Source organism: Erithacus rubecula (genome assembly GCF_903797595.1).
Source record: "Erithacus rubecula genome assembly, chromosome: 14".
Lineage (NCBI taxonomy): Eukaryota > Metazoa > Chordata > Aves > Passeriformes > Muscicapidae > Erithacus > Erithacus rubecula.
In genome coordinates, this window is record NC_136666.1 from 691136 (window position 1) to 714157 (window position 23022).

A 23022-nucleotide genomic window follows, 5' to 3' on the forward strand; every position below is an offset into this window, starting at 1 on the left:
GTAGAATGACAAGAAACTAAGATTAATTTTGCACCATATCACCAGATGTCTAAATACAAAATCAGGCAGCTGGACCATTTTCAGTGTAGTACAAAAAATACTTAACTGTATGTTGTACAACAAAGTAGCATTTTTTGCTTTAAATGTACCAAGGAAAACTTAGCAGCTTTATGCCCATGTCTAGTTAAAACTTTTCCTGAACTTGGCCTGACAAGCTTTAGTAGGGATGTATCTGTCCTGGGCATTAACTGTTGGTGTCAGTGTGTGCTGAGTGCAGACAGCACTTCCCCATGGCTGTATTGATGACGTTTTTTGAATTAGAAGCTAGGATGAGCTGTGAAGTCCCAGTGGCCATCTGTGGATGGGAGATTAGTAAGTGTGGGTGTGAGTTGGACAACATTCAGTTACTTCATTTAGAAGGCAATCTATCTGGAAGTGGAGTATGGTTGAATTTTCAGAGAAGCCCTTGGTGGGAGATGACTGTGTTATTTTAGCATAACCAGAATGTCCCATTTGGCCCTTGGTGTCTGCATAACCTTCATGTTGAACAGATGTTATGCAGATGAGATTCCTGGTGCTATCAGCTATGCTGACCAGTCTAGGAAGGTTAGCAGGTTGCTGTGTTAGAACAGTTGGAGAGTGATCAGCCACGTGTCCTCAGTAGCACTGCAGAATTAGCCAGAAGGTCACAGGAGTTGATGGTGAGCTCAGACAATGGCACAGCTAAACCTGAATTGCCAGGGTGGTCTGCAGGGCACAGGAAGAGCTGGAGCTGAGGAAGCTTCAGAGGTAAACACAGTAGAGAACAGGGGGTGGAGGGCTGGGGGGGTCTGCATCAGACACCAGCAATTCTTTCCAGCACCAGGCGTGGGGATGAGCCCAAAATACCCTAGAACCATGCACATGGCTGGAACCACGACACTGTCTCTCCCAGCCACATCATGCCTTCCATGTGACAGGGAAGTGGTGTAAGTGATGAAATTGCAACATCTGTGATTAAAGTATTTTGCTATCCAAATTCATTTTGCCCCCATGCTGTTATTTGCTCTTCAACCACAACAACTACTGAGAAAACCCCAAATATATTTGATTACAAAGTGCATGTACCAAAAGGCAGAGATAATTGATAGAGTTTTGCAGTGCCAAAATCCATACTTCTGCCACTCAAAAGAAACAAGCATGAGGTTTTAAAGTGGGTAGAGTTACTTAAATGAGCATTCAGTGATTGAGACAAATGTGAATAGTGGGACTGCTCCAAAGATATAAAGATAAAATTTATCTGCAGTTGTTACAGTGCTCATAGTAAGGTGTTTCCAACAAGAGAACAGAGTCCCTAAGTGACCACATTTGGATTTTGATTTTGTTACAAAAAAACTAAAACTTGCTAAGTCAAAAGACCTGCAGGGAGGAGTAATAGTTTTGCTGATGAAGGTAAAGACATTGTTTTTTCCAGTGTTTTTAATATAAATGTTTTGCTGCACATTTGTTCTTTATGCATCATCCAATTAATTGATCTGTAGGTTTCAAAAACACAAAAAACAATAGGCAAGATGTATAACCTTGTACTCACACCACCTAAGTAGCAATTACCAAACATGAAGCTATTACTGATACTTCTATTTTAAAGTTACTATCCAAAGATCTCATAGGATGTTTCTGTAATATGTAGTTGTAATAAAATGAGAATAAATTGGCAAAGAGGAGTAAATTTTTTAAGAACAAATAGTTACATATGATTTTGAATTAATTTTTAGTTAAAATTTTACCTTAAAAGTCAGTGTCATTACCCCCTCCTAATTTCTACTTTTTCTTTCTAAAAATGGAGAACTGTAGAAGATGTTACACTCCCTAAAGCATATCCCTGGGATGCCATCCCATGAAACAAAGAAATTCCTTCAAACGTAATCCCCCCTCCTCTACCGAAAACCCCGTTATCTCTTAGGATTTCTATTGGCTCTTAAAATTACAAGTTAATTGGTTCTTTTCTCACTTAGAGTTTTAAGATAATTGGTTAGTTTGTAAGTTGTAGTTTTTATTGGTTAGAAACTCAATCCTTTGGAAACCTATATAAAGTATTTTGTTATCTGATACAATTAGACCGTTGCCAGCATTCCCTTCAAGGACAATAAAGTTATCCTTGGAACTTTGCAGCACGATCTCAAGCCTTTTGTTCTTCACTAGTGAGTAGCTGAGGACTCTGCATCTGGGGTTCAGAAGTACCTGGACTCAGGGCTGCAGACCCCGGGGTTGGAAAACACCCAACTCTAAAAAACACCTGCAGAGAACTTCTTGTTCAGTGGAGTATCAATGTCAAAGATGGAACTGAGCAGGAGATTGACTTGGTATTTCACAGGGTTTGTATTGCCTGCTCTGCTATCAGGAAATGGATCTCTTGCCTACAGATTATGTTGAACAGGAGAGCAAGAACAGACTTGGATGAGCATAAGCAGATAACTTACACAGAGCAATGACCATTTCTGCTGTGAGAAGGTCTATCCCACATTTCTTGGCTTTCCATTTTCAAATAACTGAGACACACATTCAGAGCCTCTCTACAGCTCTTCAAAAATTCAGGGCCAGAAGGAAAAATGTTTTCTGGAGTTGCACTACATTGAAGTTATCTATAAATGAGGACTGCTACCAAATGGACTTCTGTTGGTTTTTCAGCTTAATACTTAACATTATAAATCAGAAGACTATGCAGCACAGAGAAACCCTCATTTTCTTTGAAAAACCATTTGAGTTTCTTCTTTAACTGTAACTTTAACTGTACTTTGTTCCAGTGTTTGGGCTGCTAATGAAAAACAATTCTATATTGAGTAACATATAAGCAACCTCTCACTTATAGGTTTGTAAAGAGATTTCCTGTTAATGGCTGTCAGTTCTGCTAAGTGATCAAAAGGTTTTTGCAATAAATTATGAAGATACTTTTACCACAAGGTTCTGGCAGGATAACACGATCCCCAGGTATAAAAGAATTTTTGCCGTAACACTCTAATAGATTGTTGTGTAATCATAGTGATGGAGTTTCTTATGAAATTAGTCTTTTCCAGTTTCCTCCCTATATAACCTTTCAGCAGATGGGGAGCTAATTTCAAAGACGAGATCATCTGTTTCATGAAAATGGGAGTCAGACAGGAGAGAGCCCTTATTACTCACCCTTTTATAAACATGTAGTAATTTTTAAGACTCCAGTGACTCCAACTGCAAGATCTGATCCACTAGAACTGGAGTTTCCTTAACTTAATCACTCACAGGACTGACTACTTCATTAATTTTGTAACCAATCATTGCTGAAGAGTGTTGTACTATTTTATTAAATTGTATATACACTGTTGCCTACCCTGTACTTCGTGTGTCATTTGACCACTTTAAATGAATTTCTAGCCTGATGTCATTTTGATTTGAACATCATAGTCACAAAGTTTGTGAACTAAAATAATTTTAGCAGCTGAAATGTTCTCAGATGCAATGGGTTTGAGGTGGTCAGAATTGCCAGTATAATTTCCTTCACAGACAGCAGTGTTGCATAAATCAGCTTGTTTGCATTTAAACTTGGGATCAGTTTATTCAGCCCCACTTTTCATACAGGTTGTTTCCCAAACAATGCAACCACGCTCAGTTAAAATGAGTAATTATTCCATGTTTGTCTAGAAAGCTGAGAGGAGATTCAAAGAGCTTATACAGCTCTTTTTTAATAACTTCAGTCCATTTATTTCTTATATTTTCTATTAGTATCTCCTTCCTGAATTGCCTCTTAAGATGACCACAAGCCTTTTCCTCCTTCAGTGGAGACAGTATATCCAACTGTAAGCCCAACTGTCTCATGGTCAATAACACAGCAGTGATCTACCAGCTGTCATCTCTGATTTTCACTGAGGCTGTGCAAAGTACTTCAGGTAACACTGATTCTGATGTAGCTGTCAGTACTGCTACACATCTTCTGAACTGTACAGCAGTGGCCTATGTGATGAAAAAGGACTTTTACCCTTCTTAGCCTTTAAAACAATATTATCAGCTTCCTTCAGCTTATCTGCAAAAGATTTGAAGTCCAGAAAATAACATGTAAGATTGGATAATTTGGGGAGAAAGTCATCTTTTAGTGCTTTATATGTTAGTCTCTGGATCAGGTCCTCTACCTGGTTGTGGTGCCCTCAGATTCTCCTTTCACACGCTGAGCACTGACTTACACTGACCTCTCTGACAGGAGTTTTCAATAGGAGCTTATTTAGCATTTTCTCTGCACCTCTGTTTTTATAGATCTTCAGATTGTTTCTTTCGGAGATGAGAAATCTCTGTTCTGAATTTTCTCTCCTTTCAATTCATTAATTTTCTCAGCTAATCTTCCCTTCAATACAACCTTGTAAATCCCATATAATGACCTGCTTGGTAATGTGCCATTATGGAAACATATCTGGGTTTTTTTGCTGGTTTCAGCCTTCAGTGCTAGAAATAAGTTGAAAAGAAAATTGTTCAGTTCACATTTTCTATGCCTCTGACTAACCAGACATTCTCTTTGTGTTGTGAAGGCAAAAAAAAAAAAAGACATGGACCATGGCAGGTGGCCTCTCTTTGTCTGAGGAAGAGAATCCTGTAAGGGACCAAAGTGTGGTATATAATATATTAGTGTGATCAACAGAGGCTTATGTGAATAAAGGAAATAAATCTTTGGAGACAGCAGCATTTTTTCAGCCAAGACATCTGTCTGGATAATCCTTTGTATCAGAAATTGACCTGACGAACAAAATTCCTGATTTCTGCTATCTGAAAAATCAACTGGAACATTCAAGGTAGTGAGATTTTCAGCAGTGAGATTTTCAGAAGAAAGCCAGACAAAATTAAAAACCATCAAGGAAGGTATCTCACTTAGTATTAGGAATGTACACCAAACTCTGCCTAAAAAACCTTTTTAACCATCATAACTCTTTTCTTAATATTTCCCTTTAATTTGTATAAATTCATGTGCCAGGAAGTTTATTGTGTGGTAATAAACTACCAATGGTAGCTGATGCTGATGATGTGTTACAATTAAAAAAAAAAAAAAAACAAACCATAAATATTAGCTAGGAGAAAGGTTGGGGATTTTCCCCTACATCTGTTATGGGTATCTGAAACAAGCCAGATTCTGGACATACATCACAAATATCAATTTTGAAACCATTGAATCAAGACAAGCTTCAGCTCCTCTGGGCAAATCCTGTGAAAAATGAAAAACCCCTATCAAAAATTCATAGTATCACCTCACGCTAAAATCCTGTGATATCTCATATTCTCTGTAGTGAAAAAAAAGCCTGTATTTATTTCCCATGTAGTAAAACCCAAACTTCTCTATGCATCTACCTGTGCATTATTGAAAACCATAAAAAATCTCACAGAATTCAAACATAAATTATAGTCATTTCTGTATAATTGATACAGCTTTTGAAGTACACAGAAACTCCATTAGGTGCAACTGTTCAAGTTTTAGATGTAATCTTCTCCAACATGTCAGCCTCCTGTTTCGGTCAACTTTCTTCCCTCATCTTGCTTGCCATGTCACCATCTTCAATTTAAATTCTTAGACTTGCTCTGCATGTTGTTTCCCCACCATTGTTCCGCTCTAATGCTTTAGGCTGTTATTATTTCTGAAAAATAAACAAAACACGTGACTTTAATTAACAAAACCTTCCTCCCCTACACCCCTTGTGGAGTCTGGTCATTTCATTTTAGACTGTACTCACTGTGGCAGCCATTGCTGCTTGTAGTTTCAACTAGGTTGGCACCACACTCTGAAGAACTTGTCCTTGAAATGGAAACTTTCCTGACCATAAAAAACCAAAAAGGAGACAACAGAGAGAGAAAAATACACACAGAGTGAAAAAAGTTATCAGGGAAGAGACAAATTAATGAAATTATTTTTCCATTGGAAAAAAGTGACATGGATCTTCTCCAGTTACTTTGTAATTAATACTCATTGGTTTTGAGAAACATGTATTTGAGGGAAAAGAACAGAGATCAGAGGGCAGTACAGCATTTGGAACTACATGGCTTCTTTCCTGAAGGTAATGTTCCTGTTTGTCTGATTTCTTAGGTCTTTATTTAAACAATTAGTAAATAGCACAGAATTATAATCAATTCTCTTAGTGTTTGGAAAGGATGTGAAATCTTCCATACTTTGTTGAGGAGAAGCAAATCTTGTATATGGAACTACTCATTTGCTGTCTAGTTCCCTTTCTTTTAATAGTAATCAGACATCTGCTCTCTTGAGAAGAGTCATGAGCTCTTCTCTGTTCTGTCCAGTTTGTGTCCTGTGGTGATGTAACTCCTCCACAAAGTCTGTTGTCTTGGACAGCTTAAATGGCTTTATTCCTAGACCCTGTTGTTTTGGCTGGCTGAGTTCCTATTACACTTACCTTACAGGTAATTTGGCATTTCAGTATGCACTTAGGATGAAATATAGAAATTAATTGCAGATTTATTTTGATTTTCCCTAGGGTTTGCTCTGTTCTTCTAAGCTGTATGTGTTGCATTTAGGCTTCTCTATTACTTTTAAAGAAAAGCTAGCTCATGTGGCATCTCTTCTCATCAGCTACCTTTGTTATTCTTCTTCCAGTAACCCTAGTACAATATGTTTCTGGAGGAAGAGGACCAGATGGACCTGGTCTGATGGGTGAATTGCTGGAATCAGAATATGCCATTTGTTCCTCAGCAGCAGTGTAAGAGCAAGGACTTTTATACACTTCCCTATTTTGCCCATGCTAGAAGGAGAAGCTTTATCAGCACAGTTTTTTGGAGAGGGTGAGGGGTTGTTTCAAGATGGAGAGTGGCTAGATCTGCATTTGCCCTGCCTCCATGTGCTCTGCAGATTGGAAAAAATAAATCAGCAGCTGATAAAAATGTGATGATTCAGCTAAATGTAAAAGGAGAAGTATTTCCCACTGTTTACCCAGAGCTTTCATGTGCAGCCCTGCTCTTTCATGGATTACTTCCACTGTTAGTTATGATGTAGTTTTATATGCAGAGCAATGGAAGCTCTACCCTTGTATGTTGAATGGATTTGCTTCTAGGGAGTATGAAATGCACTTGCACATGCTTTGTCCTCAAATTTGCCCCAAACAGCTTGAGAGAAAGAAAAGTTGGAAAGAAAGGGAGGTACGATGATACAGACAAGAAAATAGAGCACTGACTTCAATATTCCAAAGGGTTTGATGTATAATTTTAGGATTCAGTTTCCTTGTCCTGAACTTCTGTTAGTATCTCCTCTTCTGCACCCCTCTATATTACATTACTGTTTATACTAAAACCCCACTGGAACCCTCTGCTGATAGAGCCATGGAAATGTTCACTAAACATGTTCAGGGAAAAGGCTTTCTGCTCTCTGATTGTGGATCAAATGTTTTGTTAATAAAGTGGAATAGTGGAAATTTAGCACAGTATGTCTCTTAACATTTTAAACTTAATATATCCTTTCAGGAGGCCAAATCAAAGATGATGCAGACTCTCAGCTAACCCTTATAAGCCCTAGTTCCACCCTCTTCTAAGATATAGGTGATAGATGAAGCTTGAGAAAAAAATCTGGATTAATGACAGCTCTTAGCAATAATCCTCATTCACTCAGCTGAAAAGAGGGGAGTAGATTAAAGTATCCACTTGAGACTCCTCATGTGTTGGTTGCTTCAGCCAAGAGATAAGAACTTACAGATGTAAAGTGTCTCATTTATAGATGAGTTCTCTGAGATCAGATGATCATCCTACATCACCTCTGAAGTGTAAAGGTAAGACAAGACCATTTTAGCCAGTTAGGTTCTTTTACCTGTACTAGAGAAGTTGATAATGATTTTGTGAGATTTCCCAAATTAGTCTGGTGTGTAAGATAGGGTTCAAGGGCAGCTATGTTGTAACTGAGTTGTCCTTTTTATTTTGCTAATAAAGACGCACCACTACTTGTTCTGCCAGTTAGGTAAAGCTTGAGTAAAGATAAATTGATATTCTGTCTAATAAAAGAATTTTCACAGACCTGTCATTGCTGTCACTCTAAGCTTCTGTACTTGGACCATAAAACTCAGTAGATTGTCTCCAGCTTCCTCTGATTCTACTGTATGTGAGGGAAAAGGGATCTTTTAACACATTATTCTCTGAAGACTTTTTTACATTTTCTCAGAGACAATTTTACTTCTAAAGAAATGCTGTCTGTATCTCTGTGAGACTTGAATGAATTTTTCTTAAGTTAGTTTAAGCCGTTTTTTGTTCTAAGTTTATAGTAATTTGCAAATTTTTGAGCGATTCCATGGCTAAGCAAGATTTAATTAAAATTGCTAATGTGGGGGGTATCCTTTACAAGGGGCTTTTTATACCAACTGTTTTATCAAATGCTCTCTATCTTTTCTAAATACATTCAGCTGTGGGAGAAGCTGGCATTCAGTGGGTTTCCATGACAGCAGCTGAGGTAAAACCAGACCAGCTATTCCAAAGGTCGCTCATTGAAAGGCACAGATCAGAAAGGTTGATTTGGCTATGTGACCATGGCAGCACAAAGAACAGGATTGCAAGAACCTTTAGTTATCATAACCAAGGAGAAATGCAGTATAGGAGGAAAGAGAAGAGGCTGCAAGTCTGTGATGGTAAAGAATTACAGCTGTCTTACACAGGCACAGAGATGCATAAACACATATTAATGGTATATGGCAAAATGAGTTCTTACAGAAAGTGCTGTACTCTAAAAATAGAGAGGGAACATAGGAAGTTAACCTGCATTGCAGGTGAAGATGGTAAGTTTGTTTGGGTTGAGTATAAGTGTAGTGATATATGTACAGCATCAAAGAGTTGCTTCAATCCCAGTAACAGCTTTTGTGTTTTCATTCCAAGTCCTAATATGTCTAAAATGCTACTAAAACCAACCCTGCAGCACTTGCTGTCTAGCACTGGTGTTTGCCTTCTACTCTAGCATGGATCACCCTGGACAAATTACTTAGCTCTCTGAGTTGTCCTAAATGCTAGGAAACATCTACCTGGAAGTAGTCTTCAATTTCATTCTTTGTTAGTTTTCCTTTTTAGACCAGGAGTGGCAGTGGAATTAGGAGTTAATGGCACCAGCTGCTTTGGTTGCCAATTCAGTAGGAACAGTTTCTTATCCCTAAGCACTTTGTTTATTTACTTGTACTTCTCAGTCATTGGACAACATAAGGTAGACTAATGTTTTAAAATGTTAGCACTAACTCCAAGTAAAATCTCAGATAGGGGTGTATTTTTTACAAAGCAATTGTAAGTAAGAGCTTAGAAATGACACTGAGAAAACTTGAAGCCAGTAAGCAAATATTACAAGCAACAAGTTGAGACATCCACATTCATTATGCTGAATAACCATAAAACCTTATGGATAATTCATTACATACTTTTACATTCAGGTAATTAGTACATGATTACCAGAAGAAATTTCTACTTGATTGAATAGCTTCAGCCTTATGAATCACTTTTACCTGCAAAGGAAGTAGAATGCTCCAATTACAAGAACTCCTAGAAGAAGAAGGGAAGCCAAGAAAGCTGCAAACAGGTCACCTTTTGTTTGGGATTTGATGCTGGGCAGCAAAACTTCCTCACAACGAGCTCCTGTGTAACTCTCGATACACCTGGGAAACCAAGTTGTATTTGGATTAGATGGCAACTTGTTATCTACAGTGAAAAGCACAAAGGCTTCTGGGCAGAGAACTTGTTCTGACACAATTCAAAGGTTACATTTGCTTCACAGCAAGTTTTCTTACAGCATTTCCTCTCACCTTGTATTTCTGGAACAAAGGGAATTAGGTATGTTGGGCATCAAGTTTACATTCTGATCCACACTGCTTTTATGTATTAGGTTTAAAACACTCATCACTGACAAATTTAATTAATTAAGCCTACTTCTTTAGTGTTAACTGTGTTATCCCACTGGTTCTCACACATGCTTCCTTTTTTCTGTTTCAGGTAACTTTCTGGGTACCTTTGTTGAAGATAGTACTGTCAGCTAAAGAGATCAAGGAAATGGGAATTCATTGAGACACAGTACAGCTTAAACTGCAAAAGTCATTTATGCAATGTAATAATTCATGCCAGAACATGTTACATGCCTGGTGAATAACCCCCTCTTGGAGAGACCTAGGTAGAAGTGTTCTCTACTATACTTATGTTTTGAGCTACTGAAAACTTCTTCTGAAGAAAGGATTAAAACAAATATGGTATTTTACCGTGGTAAAATGGTATATTTTATTTAAAAGAAATACAATTAATGGCTTAGTAATTCATATTCAGTCAAAAATGGGTTGAAGCTAAACTAATCGTTTCTTATGTGTTTTCCACTTATTCTGCTAAGTTTTCTTAAGGAATTGATTTCATTACAGAAAATGAAAAGCACTCCTATCAATATCTACTTTCTGTGTGTATTTTTTATATATGCAAATTTGCTTCTCTCTATTTGTATTACTAAAGATCTTGCTGCTTCTTGCTATTTCTGGCACTGAAGTCATAATAATCTGTGACATAAGCAATTTCAGGCTCCAGCTGAGAAAAATGGGCTAAACTCTGCAACATACTTGAAGTTCTCAACTGCTATTGGCAGCTGCAAGGTATAATTTCTGATGAGAGATAAGAAGGTGGAGGGGGGAGGAACTGCCAGAAAAGAATGTTTAGCATTTCTAACTAATACCAAAGGATCTCTGTGAGTTTTCTGACGTGGTTCCTGATGTGACTCCCACTACAGTTTCTGTAGGTTATGGCCCAGTATTTCAGTATTGCTGGCCTAAACCACTGCATAAACACTTACTGCCCTTTTATTTTAATTCTTTGTCTTTGGAAATATAATGGAAGATTTATACACTAAAAAAAGATATGTAATTATCATCGTATATTAAAGCTGTGCAACTGATCAAACAGACACCATTTACTAAGGACAATCTGAGGCTTTTCAAAGTCATGATGTTTCACTGCTGGGAGAAGCAAGGGTAGGCAGACTGCTCTGATTGCTTGAGATAATGTTCCAGATATTTATTCTAAGTGTAGTGGCTTTTCAGTGGCCTATTTCTGAAATACTGTAGAATACTTTAAGAATAGAAGTGTAGTTTGAGTGGGGCATTGTTCTCTAGCAACTAAGAGAGAAATTCTTTGGAGAGCTGAATAGAATAACAGGGAAAGAAAATGGAATAAGAAATTCATAGGAGTATTCTTGAATAGCAATGAAAACTGGAGAATAATACAAGGCTAAAATGATACAGGAAGGAAAAAAATAGGTTTTGGCATCAAATTAAGGCTCATGGAAAAGTTTTAAAGAATGAGTGTAAAGGGAGTAAGTCAGTAGCCTAAAGAGCAGAGTGAAGCAGAAGGAAGACAAGACAGTTGTAGCTGCAGAGAGCTGCACAGAGGATCAGGCAAAGGGTGAGAGTTGCTGAACTGCTGTGATACAGGAGAGTGAGGTGGTGTGAACAGTGCACAGAAGCTGCATTCATCTTCTGCAAAGACCAGAGGAAAAGAACTGGGAATGTGTTGACAGCACAGCAAAAGGGCACTGAGATTGTAGTACTTTCTACAAAACAGAAAACAGAACCAGATGCTTAAGGTAGTCACAAGTCTTAAGGAGGGAAAAGAGCTTGAAGGCCTAAGATGGTAAGGGGAAAGCTACAGTGATATGAATTCAAGGCTATAGCAAAGAGAAAAACAATTTATACTCGAGAAACACGCCCCTAACTTAAAATATCCTGGATGCTGATCTTTTTAATTCTGCATGTTTGTAACAAAAACAAGTTGTAGAAACATGACTAGCTAGTTTGATAGTATCTGTTTAACTGTGACCAATGCATTAGGGATTACAAAACTACCCATCCACTTTCTCTAGGCTGGCCTGTTGACACACTTGCTGAAAGTGATTCCATGCTGTCTAGAAAATGCTGTCATATAACCTAAAAATTATGTAGGTTTTCATAGAAACAGGAAAAGATAAGATGCGATACTGATTCAATATCTCTGGGTTACATTTAAATAATAATATTACAGCTAATGCAATCAAACTGTGCTAAAGTTAGGGCATGTCTGAAAATCCAGATGTTCAAATATTGCTTGAATGAGCTTTTTGTGAAGTAACCTTTCCTGGTGTACAAATAGGTAAAGGCCTGTATTAAAGATAGAAGCAACTGATGCTTTAAGACAAACAGGAAAGGTTTCTTCTGGAAGTCCTTTGCTAAAATAGGTGAGAAAAACTAAGCAGAGTTCAGTAATTAGCAGTGGGATTCTCTCAGACCTGCTTATCCTGCTGCACTAGCAGAGCTGCAGTCATTTCAGTGGGGTTACATGTGCAGACAGTGTCTAACAAGCACGGGGTGGGGGCTGAACACAGGGCACAACCATGGTGTCTGTAGCATCTCCTAGAGGCACTCAGTCTTACTAGACACAGCCCTAAAGGCCAGGAGCAGCTCCTTTACCTTGTTTATACTGGGTGTCTAAAAGTACAGCACGAGTCAAGAGCAGCTGTTGACACAGCAGGCACTGGTGCAGCTGCACTGCAATGAGCCCAGAGGAGCCTGTGCAGGCTGCACTCAGGAGGAGCTGCACTCACTCACTCACTCAGTGTTCACTGCCAGATGTTGCTGGAGCACATCACCTGCACGGGCTAACCTGCTGCCTTTAAACAGCCCTACTGTGCAGCACACAGAGCTGATTTTTAAAAGCCTCTTAGAATTTCTAATTCAGAGTTGAAAGACAGCAGCCTTCAATGTTTGAGGAAATTCTGACTAAAACTTCCCATTTTCAGCTGGCATCCAGATTTCTGCTCTCCTAGATGGCTGCACACACATGCACAACACTCACACCTCTTGTCAGATGAAATAAGCCAGCCTTAACTGTTGTACACAAATGTCCTACAGGAGCTCCACACAAAACACCAGCATATGAAAAGAAATCCATAGAACCTTTCAGCACAGGGTATTAATCACATCAGCATCAATGCCAGATGGAAGAAAACAGCCTGCACTGGATAAGATGTCAGGAGATGAGCAGCAGGGCTGCAATTACATTGATCCTTTACAATCTGATTAGTAACTAAAACATAATGGCCTTGCAGTAACACTGCTGTCTCCTTTCAGATGCTGCTTGTTGGACAGTGCACATGATCCTATGGCACTGATATTAGTAAGAAGGTAAAGTCTCTTTCTTTGCCAGACTGTAAGGTGGGCATCGTAAGGAAGTATCTGCCAGACTATAAAAATAGAATTTGAGTCAAATATGCACACAGATTCTCACTGCTTTGCAGTATGCTATCAGGGTGTTGACTTTAGTTTTCATTTAGTCTTCCTTTAGTCAGAAAAATCTTGGATATTTCTTGGTATAAAAACTACTTGCACGTAAATAGAGAGCTCTGAGCAGAAAAAGACGAGGAAATATCTGCCTGTCAATGCAATTCAGATTACATGGATGATAACTTCAAAATCAACAGTCTTCAGTCTGTAGCAGACTCCTAAAAGTTGTCCTAATCCATACAGTCTAAGAACATCTAGGAAGTACAAAAAATAATTTAGAGCCAGAGTGAATAAGTAATGGCAAAAGGACACCTAAGCAGCTTTTTAAAAAAGTTTTGCATTTAGAGAAGTTTCAGAACTGTTACTCTCTATACACAGAGAGTAAAATGAAATGCTCCTACTGGAGAGAAGTTGAAAGAATGGGCTATTCTTCCCTAAAAGAATGGCTTATTCTCCCCTCCCTTAGCTATGTGTTTTTTATGGCAAGTTTTCCATATCTGGCAGTTATATTAATGTGGGTTGCTAATAGTTCTCAAACACATAAGATAGTGTTTTGTTTTATATTTTATGTCCCTTTAAAAAGAAATCTTAATTATTGACTCTTTTTAGCTATAGTTTTGGCTTGTATTCTAACTTTTATTACTACCTTTCAAGCCAAAAGCAGAATTGAAAACTACTAATTGGACAGCTTGTTTTCAGAAGAGCCTGAGATAGTGGGGATGTGGGGATTGTGGGGATGTCTGAAATGGGGAATGGAGGCCCATGGCAGAGAGCCAGGCACTGAGGGACTGTACAGTGGTAGAAGGAGTTTGCATGGCATTTACTGGATTACCACAGACAGGTGGAGGAGACATTCCATTAGGATGGAAGCAAGGAAGGGAAAAAGGAAGAGATATCCTTGAAAGATACACAGGAATTTCAGGAGATTTGCAAGGTGTGCCTGTGCCTCTTGCAGTACTTAGCCCTCCCTGTCCCAAAATGAGAGCATTCACTGCTCATTTCTGTATGTACTGCCCTCTGAAGCTCAGCTCTATGTGTGTTGTCTTATACCATCTGTATTTTGCTTGAAATACAGAAAAAAGCTCCCAGAAATCTGCCAAGTGAAAGAAAAAAATGGGAGTACCAGAGTTTCCCCTCAGAAACCAAAATCTTCACTGAATTCTGCAGTACATTAATTACTGGTTCTGGGTCAGCTGTGCATCAGGTGCTGAGACAAACAGCTTTCAGCCTTGTGGTTTATCGCACACCTGAGGCAGATACTTTGCCATCCTTCTCTGTCCTGCTGCCTGTTTATTTAGTTCATTGGAGTGTTCCTGGGTTTGAGCTCATCTGGTTTATGGTGACAGGTGTGCCTTCTGCTGCTGAGAACATTAACTCATTGTTAGGGGAGCACTGAGAGAAGATGGCAGCTGGGCAACCTCATGTTTTAACACACATCAGCTGCATTTAAAATCTGCTACTGTTGCACATGAAGGGGGTCAACTACTGTTCTGTTGGTATTAAATCTCTGCCTTGCATATATCCATTCCTGAATGATAAAAATAACTGAAATTCCAAAGGTAAACAGCAGCTCTTCATTTTCATCATGTTACAAAACACCTATTTCTAAAGAATTATGCATTTTTTCTCAGTCACGTGGTGAAATTGTTTCCAGGGATGTTGCACAGGGTAATCTGGACTAACTCTGCTGAGCACAACACATTTGTGTAACTAACCACCATGTCAAGGCAAATGTGTTTTAAGGTGATTTTACAGTTTGCTAGTCTGTTCTTTCTCCATCTCCTGCTTTTAATTAACAATCATTCAGCCCTTGATTCTAAAAGTGATTTGAGCTTCCTTTCAGTAGGAGATGATCCTTTAAGAACACTGGGGAGCTTTGGGTGGGATTTAGCAGAAACCCTCATCAAAGAAACTGCACAACTGTGTGATGATGCCAGTCATGAAGTTCCAAAGCACCAAATATTTTCTGAATTCTGCTGAATAGTGATGCATTTTTTCTGTTGTTTCTATTCACATCACTGCTGATTACTAAGATATCTGTGTGTAAACAAAACCTTTCTCATCTATAATTAGCCTTCTCTGACTGATTAAGGAGCATGCTTAGAATGAGGATGTGCTTAAATAGAATGCTGCTATTTAAACCCATCTAACTTCATAATCAACCACTAGATACAGAAAAAAATGGTTGATAATTTAAATGCAATAAGATTGCCTGAGTAAAACAAAAATGCTCTTAAGATGCTATTTTTCTGCTTCAGCAGATTATAAAACCCTATAGTACCTGAATTGAAAATTACTTCATCTGGAGCTGTTAAAGTGGAAATTATCTATGCTGACTAGTTTGTGCTCCTAAAGAATGAATTTTTCTGAGTATTTGTTATTTCATAGTTGTAGTTATGGCATTGAATACATCTTCCTTGTTACACAATCCAGCAGTAGTTGAGAGGGTGCTTTGACATTGTGTAACTGCTGTTCTTTAGCTTAACCATTCATTTTTCATTTATGTACAATAATACAGGACTCCTTCTAGGGAAAAAACATGTACTTCAAAAAGTTTTACTTTTTGTTTGTGTAATATTCATTTTATCCTGCATAAGCTTGAGAGGTTTAGCAGATAGAATAAATCATCATACAGCACTTCAGAGCTTTAATCTCACTTCTGGATCTGATTCATTGTGACACTGAACAGTGACAGTGACAGGCTGTGTATATTTTTCAATGAGCATTTACCATAAAATTGCCTCTTTTCTCACTGTCTAACTAAATGAGTTTATGTGCTTAAGTATTTAGATTGGACTGTCCCAAACAAAAGAAAGTAATAGTATAATTAGGCATCTGGGAAAAGATGTTTCTTTCTTCAACTGTTTTATCCAGTTATCGTTAGTTATAGCTCAAGACAGAAGAGGGAACAGAAGTTGCTATGGAAGAAAAAAGGTAATAGCCTCAAGTGTCTGTAATACTTGTCTTAATGCTTATTTTTTTTGTTAAGCAAACCCATTAAATCAACCATAATTTATTTTGATGAATGATAACTCAGAATTAGTAAATGCAGGACCCTGAAAAGTGACAGATTTATTTAGCATCTTATGCCCTGGTAAATAAAAAGAGAATAAAAAGATAGGGCAGTATTTGTGCAGGGAATGTACCCACATGCAAAACCAGGAAGTGCTTCTCTTCCAGTTTGCTACATGGGTTTCAAAAGGAAGAATGGTTCTGTTATGGAGTGCTGTAAGGAGTGTCTGTGTTTGCTGCCTCAGTGTTTCTCTATCAAGAAGTCTTTGGCTGTCACTATAAAGCTGCTCTTTGAGTATTTCAGCAAGATTCAAAGAGCATAGTAAGTCTGGAATTACATTCTTTTTTCTCCCTTTAAAAGATTTTTGTGTGTGTGTGTCTGCATTTTGTTCAGGTCAGGCCATTTAATGTTACAAAATTGTTTGCAATATAATTAATTTGTAAGAAAAACTGTACTTTGTCTTTCTGAATGCCTTTCCCACAGTCTATATTCCATGAGGTAAAGGATATTTCATTCTTTCTCTACTGTAATGAGAAAATGTGGCTCTAAATATAGATATAATCCTGAATGCATACATAACTGAATACTGTTCCACCTGCCAAGCAAGTATACACCAAATACACACCTTTATTTTTCTCGTATTGCCATGTCCCTGTAAGCTAGGTAAATAATAGGTAATCAGTATTTTCTTTTAGATCATGCTTTAGCAGTCATTCCTTAAAGAAGGCAAATGGAGAAATAGACTTTAGACAGCTACTGTCCAATAATTAAACAGACAAACTTTAGTTTCACTGACCTGCAGAATGGACTGGATACAGTAGGAATCATATAACAAATCCCTCCATTTAGACAAAAAGATCCATAACTGGTGCCACAGAGTTCTTCATGATCTGAAAAGTAAGACCAAAACAAACACTGAGAAAAATAGAGACTTCAAACCCAAAACCCACAGAAATAAACCACCACATAATGAAACCAGCCTAATAAGCAAAAAAGGTACAGGTCTTGCCTTCCAGGCCAGCAACACAGAGCACTGAGTTCCATGTAACAATATGCAGAAAAGCTCACCAACTTATCACTGTATCAGATGTGAAACACCTAAATTAGATGAATAAATCAAACTTTCTTTTGCAGTAAGAGGTACTTTTGAATTCTCCATTGCTTCCTTTGCCTTTCATGACCACTTACCCTAGTGGCTACAGTGACTTACATGATGACCTATGTGCAGGCTGCCCTGTCCTGCTCCAGTGGCATGAGCTATCTTTAGCTTAACCAGCTCCTGCAGTGGAGTCAGTCAGTCCAGATGCACCCAGAACAGTGCCAGGTAAGGGCCAGGACGTTCTGAGACTGCTCTGGGCTGCACTGAAGCTGAGCTGGGGCACCCTGGGGCACCACTGGTGTTCCCCACCCCAATTCTCAGTGGCCACACCAGGGCACAGCCATGCACTCATGTACAGCATTGCTGGCTAGTATATCATTTCCACAGATCTCAAAAAGGCTTTTTCCAAACTCTTAGATGAATTCTTAATGTGTTAAACATAATTAGGCATTGCAATAACACCCCAAATACAGGACACTAATGTTGGCACTTGTAGCAGCACTTGTCCATTTTGTGCTTAAAAAGCATATCTAACTGTACCACTTCACTCCTCCTGAAAGCAGCCTAAATTTGGAGTTGGACTGAATATATTTATGACACATTTAATGCATCAGTAACTCATTTCATATATATGCATCTAATATTTTTATATATTTCTTCAATCTTATGAAACCACAGTATCTCAATCAAAACAAAAATAGAGCAGTCTTCTGACATCACAGGGGTGATAGTCATGTGTTACTTCACACTTTAGGTGTTCTTGCTGTTATTTTTCCCAGAAGTTCTGAAAACAAGAATTCTGCTGTATCATTATTTATGCATAGAAGACATGTTCTATACATAACATAGAGTTAAGGGGAATCAAGATTTTACTTTACTTATTTGTCCTTCAAGAAAAAGGGCCAGAGTTTCCCTTCATTCCTGCAGAAAAAAAAAAGTAAGAAGTGTGGCCATAAGACATTCTACCCTAGAGAGACCTTCTACAGCTTCTTATCTAAAATAAGCCAGGCTTTTTCAAGAGTGGCAGAAATGCTCAGCTACTTCTACCTCTGTGCAACAAAACCATTGTGCATCCTGCTATGCTCTAGGCCAGCTCTAGCACTTCCACTCTCCCTTTTTTTTTCCTACATTCTTCCCTTTCTATGACAGCACAGTGATGTAGGAGTGTGAGTAAAATCCTTACATTATTTTAAGATGAATACAGTTGTACCCCAGGGCCTAAGAGGAATTCAGTTGCATGTTCCTGTTAGCAAAGTGCCAGCATCCAAATGGTAACTGGACCTTCCTGCCTGTGTGCAGATAAATTAGGAAGCTGGAGGAGGGGAGAAGAAAGACTGTTGATGTTTGACCTTGTTGCACAGAAATGTATGTTCTGTCCTACCTTGTTAGAAGTTAAATGGAAATTTGCAATTCATTTACTGCAAGTTCACAATTAAAAGACTTCTTAAATTATTTTGTATAGGTAACTGTACAATTGCAATAGGAATAAAATGGTAAAAGGAGAAAACAAGGAGGTTTTTAAAGAAGAACTACAACTTAGTTGGTTTTACTCTATTCAAGTATAACAGTGGACTTCCTGTGAGAGTGTACTTCATTTGAAGGCTACATCCTTCCTTAAAGGAAGAGAGACCACTGAACACATCAACAGTGTATCAGAGTACCTATATCATTTTAAGAACCAAGTGAGAAAAACAAAACTCTCAACTTTGACCTGCTCTCAAGTCTGTTAAGTGAGGGAGTGAACTGTTGAAATTCTGCCAGATGGAAAGGTAAGAGGATAGAAGGTAGGCCCTGCAGAAAAATCCTTTTGAACAGCTCATGGAAAGGTTTCAAAGAAATTCTCATGAGAATTAATGAGAATTTGTTATCCTCCCTAAAATCCTGCCTTATTGGTTCTGTTTCTTCCTCTTTATGCAGAACTAGAGGTGTCTCCCACTGACATGGGGCAGAGCAGTGAGGAATGCTGAGTGCCTGGAGTCATTGGCACATCTGGGAGAGTGAGCACTGTCGGGGTGTGATCTTTGTACCAAGGACCAGCTCTGCAGCCCAGGCAAGGCACTTCTGCTCTGCCAAAATACCTCAGGCACTTTCTCTTAGGTCTATTAGAGAAAAGTGAGAGAGGTGGAGAGAGAGAACAAAAAGTGCCTAGGAAGCCTTTGAAACCTTTTTGATTGTAATTACAGACAATTTTTCTATAGGCTATTTCTTCCTAGAGACAGACTTTTCTTTCAGTACTAAGGGAAAAATGGCAACCTTAATTTTAGCAGTAATGAGAAACTTGAAGAAATCTCTATGTCCACTTAGATCAGGTATCCCTTTTTCCATCCAGTTGTGATTTCCATTAATTCTGTTTTGTGTTTTAACACTTCACTACTGATTAGTAAAACTATCTGAGTAACACAGTATAAAAACGAAGGTGTTAGAATTATGAAATACAATAAAATAAAATAAAATAAAATAAAATAAAATTAAATTAAATTAAATTCAGGAAGCTTTAACACTAGGAAAAAAATATTACTAACAAATTGTGATTTGCTAGAATACGAAAATAGGAATTATTGTACTCCACACCTATGGTATTGAAATGCAGTAACTTGCTGCAAATTTCAAAGCTACAGTTCTGTATTTGTAGACAGGGAAGTGTGAAAACACCAGTTTATCCTTTCAAATCTATAGTCAATGATGCAAAACAGTATACTGGAAAATCAGAAGGGGTTCAATACAAGCCAAAACCCAATTGCATTAGCATTGGTGAATGTGTTATGATTTTTCATGAGGTAAGTCAATACATTATATTAATCTAAAAATGCAAATTGTGTGCTTTGAAAGTCAAATGTATACTACAGTCAGACTCCATAATCAAGACAGAAAAGTTTAACAAGTCAAGAGATGATGGTCATTTTAAGAAATACAAAAGATTTAGCTTTGCAATTAATGGAACTCTATCAATGTATGTTGTACATAACATATAAGTATATATTTTGATACCCCCCTCTATGTGAGAAATCAAAGAGAAGTAGGACACAAAAGTTACTTTTTAAAAAAGTTGGGTTTTGGCGGAAGAAGTGAAGAGGAATAAAATTAGGTTGTTCTTTCTAATGCTAGACTGAATATTTAAAACTGATAGGTAATAGCAACCTCTAAATACACTTTTTCTTAATTACTCTTTTTGAGGACATGCAGGTGTCCTGGTTTAAGCTGGGATAGAGTTAAGTTTCTTCCTAGTAGCTGGTACAGTGCTGTGTCCCTAAACTGCCTGGTGTGTTTGCATTTAAACTTCCTAACCTTACAGTCCTGACTATTAAAAAAACCCCAAATGCAGGCTCAATACCATCTTAACCCCAAAGAGCCAAGCCAGCCTTGTTGGGTCAGCTGTTTTGCCTAGTCCAGAGGCTGAAATACTGGACTGCTAATACAAAAAAGGAAGAGAGAGGAGTGGGAAATGTTGACAGAAGATAAAAGGGGGCTGGTGGCTGCTTCCTCACTTGTAAGCAACTTTGGACTGCACGCTAATCAATCACAATCTGAAACATTAGGATTGATCAAAGCAAGCATGTCCCTACAGAATTTGTACCACTGGCTGGTAAGCTCTAGTGAGGGATGGCATCACTGCAGAACAGCTGTGACAATCAGTTGTGGCAGCTATCAAAATCAATGCAATTGTAATGAATTCCAATGATATAGGTGTATGGGTCCAAGTAAAGACTTGGCAGAAATTACCTGTTCTCATATTATTCCGACAACAATTTTTGTTCTTGGTCAGAGGCAACAGCACCTAAAGACAAACATGTAAATTAAGCATGTAATTTTTGAACCTGGTGTCTTTTTCCCCTGAAGAAATAGCTATAGGGATGCAATTTTCAGTGTTTCTGCTAAGATGTGTTGCACTCTGACAGTAATGTACTGTAATAAGTGAGTTCTGTTAATTCACAGTTAATGGCAAACATTCAAGTCTGCTGTCAAGTTCAGTGAATCCCTGAAGGCAGAGTAAAACTAAATTCAGATTAAAGCATGTTTAAACAATGAATGCTTTTTAAAAACAGCCATGCTTATTCAGAATTGTAATACCTGATGCATTTAGGCAGTCTGATTGATTCTAGCTAGCTAATTAGATTGACACTTGCACCTTGAAAGACAGTGCACACAACTGAACCATTCCTCAGACTGCTAAGTAGGCAGGTAGATCCTGGTGGTGGAATTCTTCCATTACACTAACAAAGAAATTTCCCATTTGTCATTTCTCAGTGAGAATACGTGTTTCACTTGAGTGTTCCTCATGTCTGGATGTCAGGTGAAATTAGTAATATAAGCTGTGAATTTATCAGAACTTGTACAATGATTTTTAAAATCTACAACAGAAACCCTCTGCCTGGACAGAAACCAATGTTCACTTGACATTGCTAAAAGAAACTTATTCTGTAGACATGCCAACTCTATAACCATGTATCTTAGCTCTATTCTGTTTTCTTGTTAGATATAGTCAAGTTTACTGTACCAAATAGGTTACTGAACAAGTCTAACATAATAGATCATTTTTTCATGTTTGCTCTTTCTTTCTTCCTTCAGAGTGTATGCAAAGTAAATATTTAAGCAAACCGTCCTATATTGGAAGAAAGAAATTTTTTCCCCATTAAATGATCAAATAAAATAAATTATCAGCTTTATGAGAAATAATTGCCTATACTGCAGCTTTAACTAACAGAAAGCTGGCTTTCTGTAGAGGCCCATTTCAAAAAGTGTAATGCATTTTTACTTACTTTATAAGTAGATGGTTCTGGTTTTCATGGGACATCAGGTGGCTTCTCTAGCTTTTTAAGTGTCCTGTCTATACAAGAAAATTTGAAATGGCAGCTCCCTGTGACACTGGGCTGTGACAGCAAGGTCCCCACCCACAGGCGTCCTCTTGAGCTGGCTCACAGCTACACTTTGCTCTGTGAACAGAACCAAGAACAATTAACATAGCCTGTGGCATAAGAAACAAATGTACAGGGCCACTTCAGAACTAACATCCTGATTTTGAAAGAAATAAATCATCCTGGAGATTCATTTTTCTAACAGTCAAGATCTGGATCCTATATGTGCTGTTAAAAAGGTTTCAAATTTTCCTGTAGTGCAGAATGGGTGAGGTTACAACAAACGTGTACAAGGGCCAGAGTGGGGTAACACCCCCTCATGCTCACAGAATCACTTGTATATTCTTCTAGAGTTACCAGTACTAGAGTTTATTGCTGAATTCAAAATACTCACATAATGTAGTATATATAAATTGTATCATACGTATATTTTACACTGGCATCAAAAATTTGATTTAAATTTGTGTTTTATTGGAGCAAACAGTCTTTGTTCATTTAGTTTCTCTTTTCACAGAAAGCTCCACAAAATTGTATACTATCCCATAGCTGTCATAAAATATAAACAGGATATATAAACTAAATTTCAGACTAGCTCCTGTACTAGATTTAATTAGGATATGAGTCCTTGAATTGACAAAATAGCTTGAGTTTTGCTACTGCTGAAAGGAGATCTCTCATCTCCTTTCCTTCCTCTTACTGTCAGTATGTACCTCGGTACCTCTGGTCCTGCTCCTGGTCTAAGTTTAACTTTTCCAGGAGATGCTTAAATCCAGGGATCTGGCAGAAAATCCCTTAGGGGAAGCTGAAGGATTGCTGCTGCAT

The 23022-nt window shown here is 38.0% G+C and overlaps 1 protein-coding gene across 4 annotated transcripts in view; it reads right to left on the minus strand.

The window, feature by feature from the left end:
• Positions 1–5385: 5385 nt before the first annotated feature.
• Positions 5386–23022, minus strand: part of NRG4 (neuregulin 4) — a 44301-nt gene continuing 26664 nt past the window's right edge. For 3 of the 4 annotated variants that reach the window (XM_079317892.1, XM_079317894.1, XM_079317893.1), the window contains exons 2-7: positions 22105–22278; positions 21068–21122; positions 17045–17138; positions 9456–9605; positions 5721–5800; positions 5386–5624 (exon numbers count right to left, since the gene is read on the minus strand). In XM_079317892.1, coding sequence (XP_079174018.1) covers positions 5608–5624; positions 5721–5800; positions 9456–9605; positions 17045–17138; positions 21068–21077 — 351 coding nt within the window. In that variant the 5' untranslated portion in view covers positions 21078–21122; positions 22105–22278 and the 3' untranslated portion in view covers positions 5386–5607. Of the gene's footprint in view, positions 5625–5720; positions 5801–7996; positions 8075–9455; positions 9606–17044; positions 17139–21067; positions 21123–22104; positions 22279–23022 lie in introns of all 4 variants that reach the window. The other variant, XM_079317895.1, reaches the window with a different exon arrangement.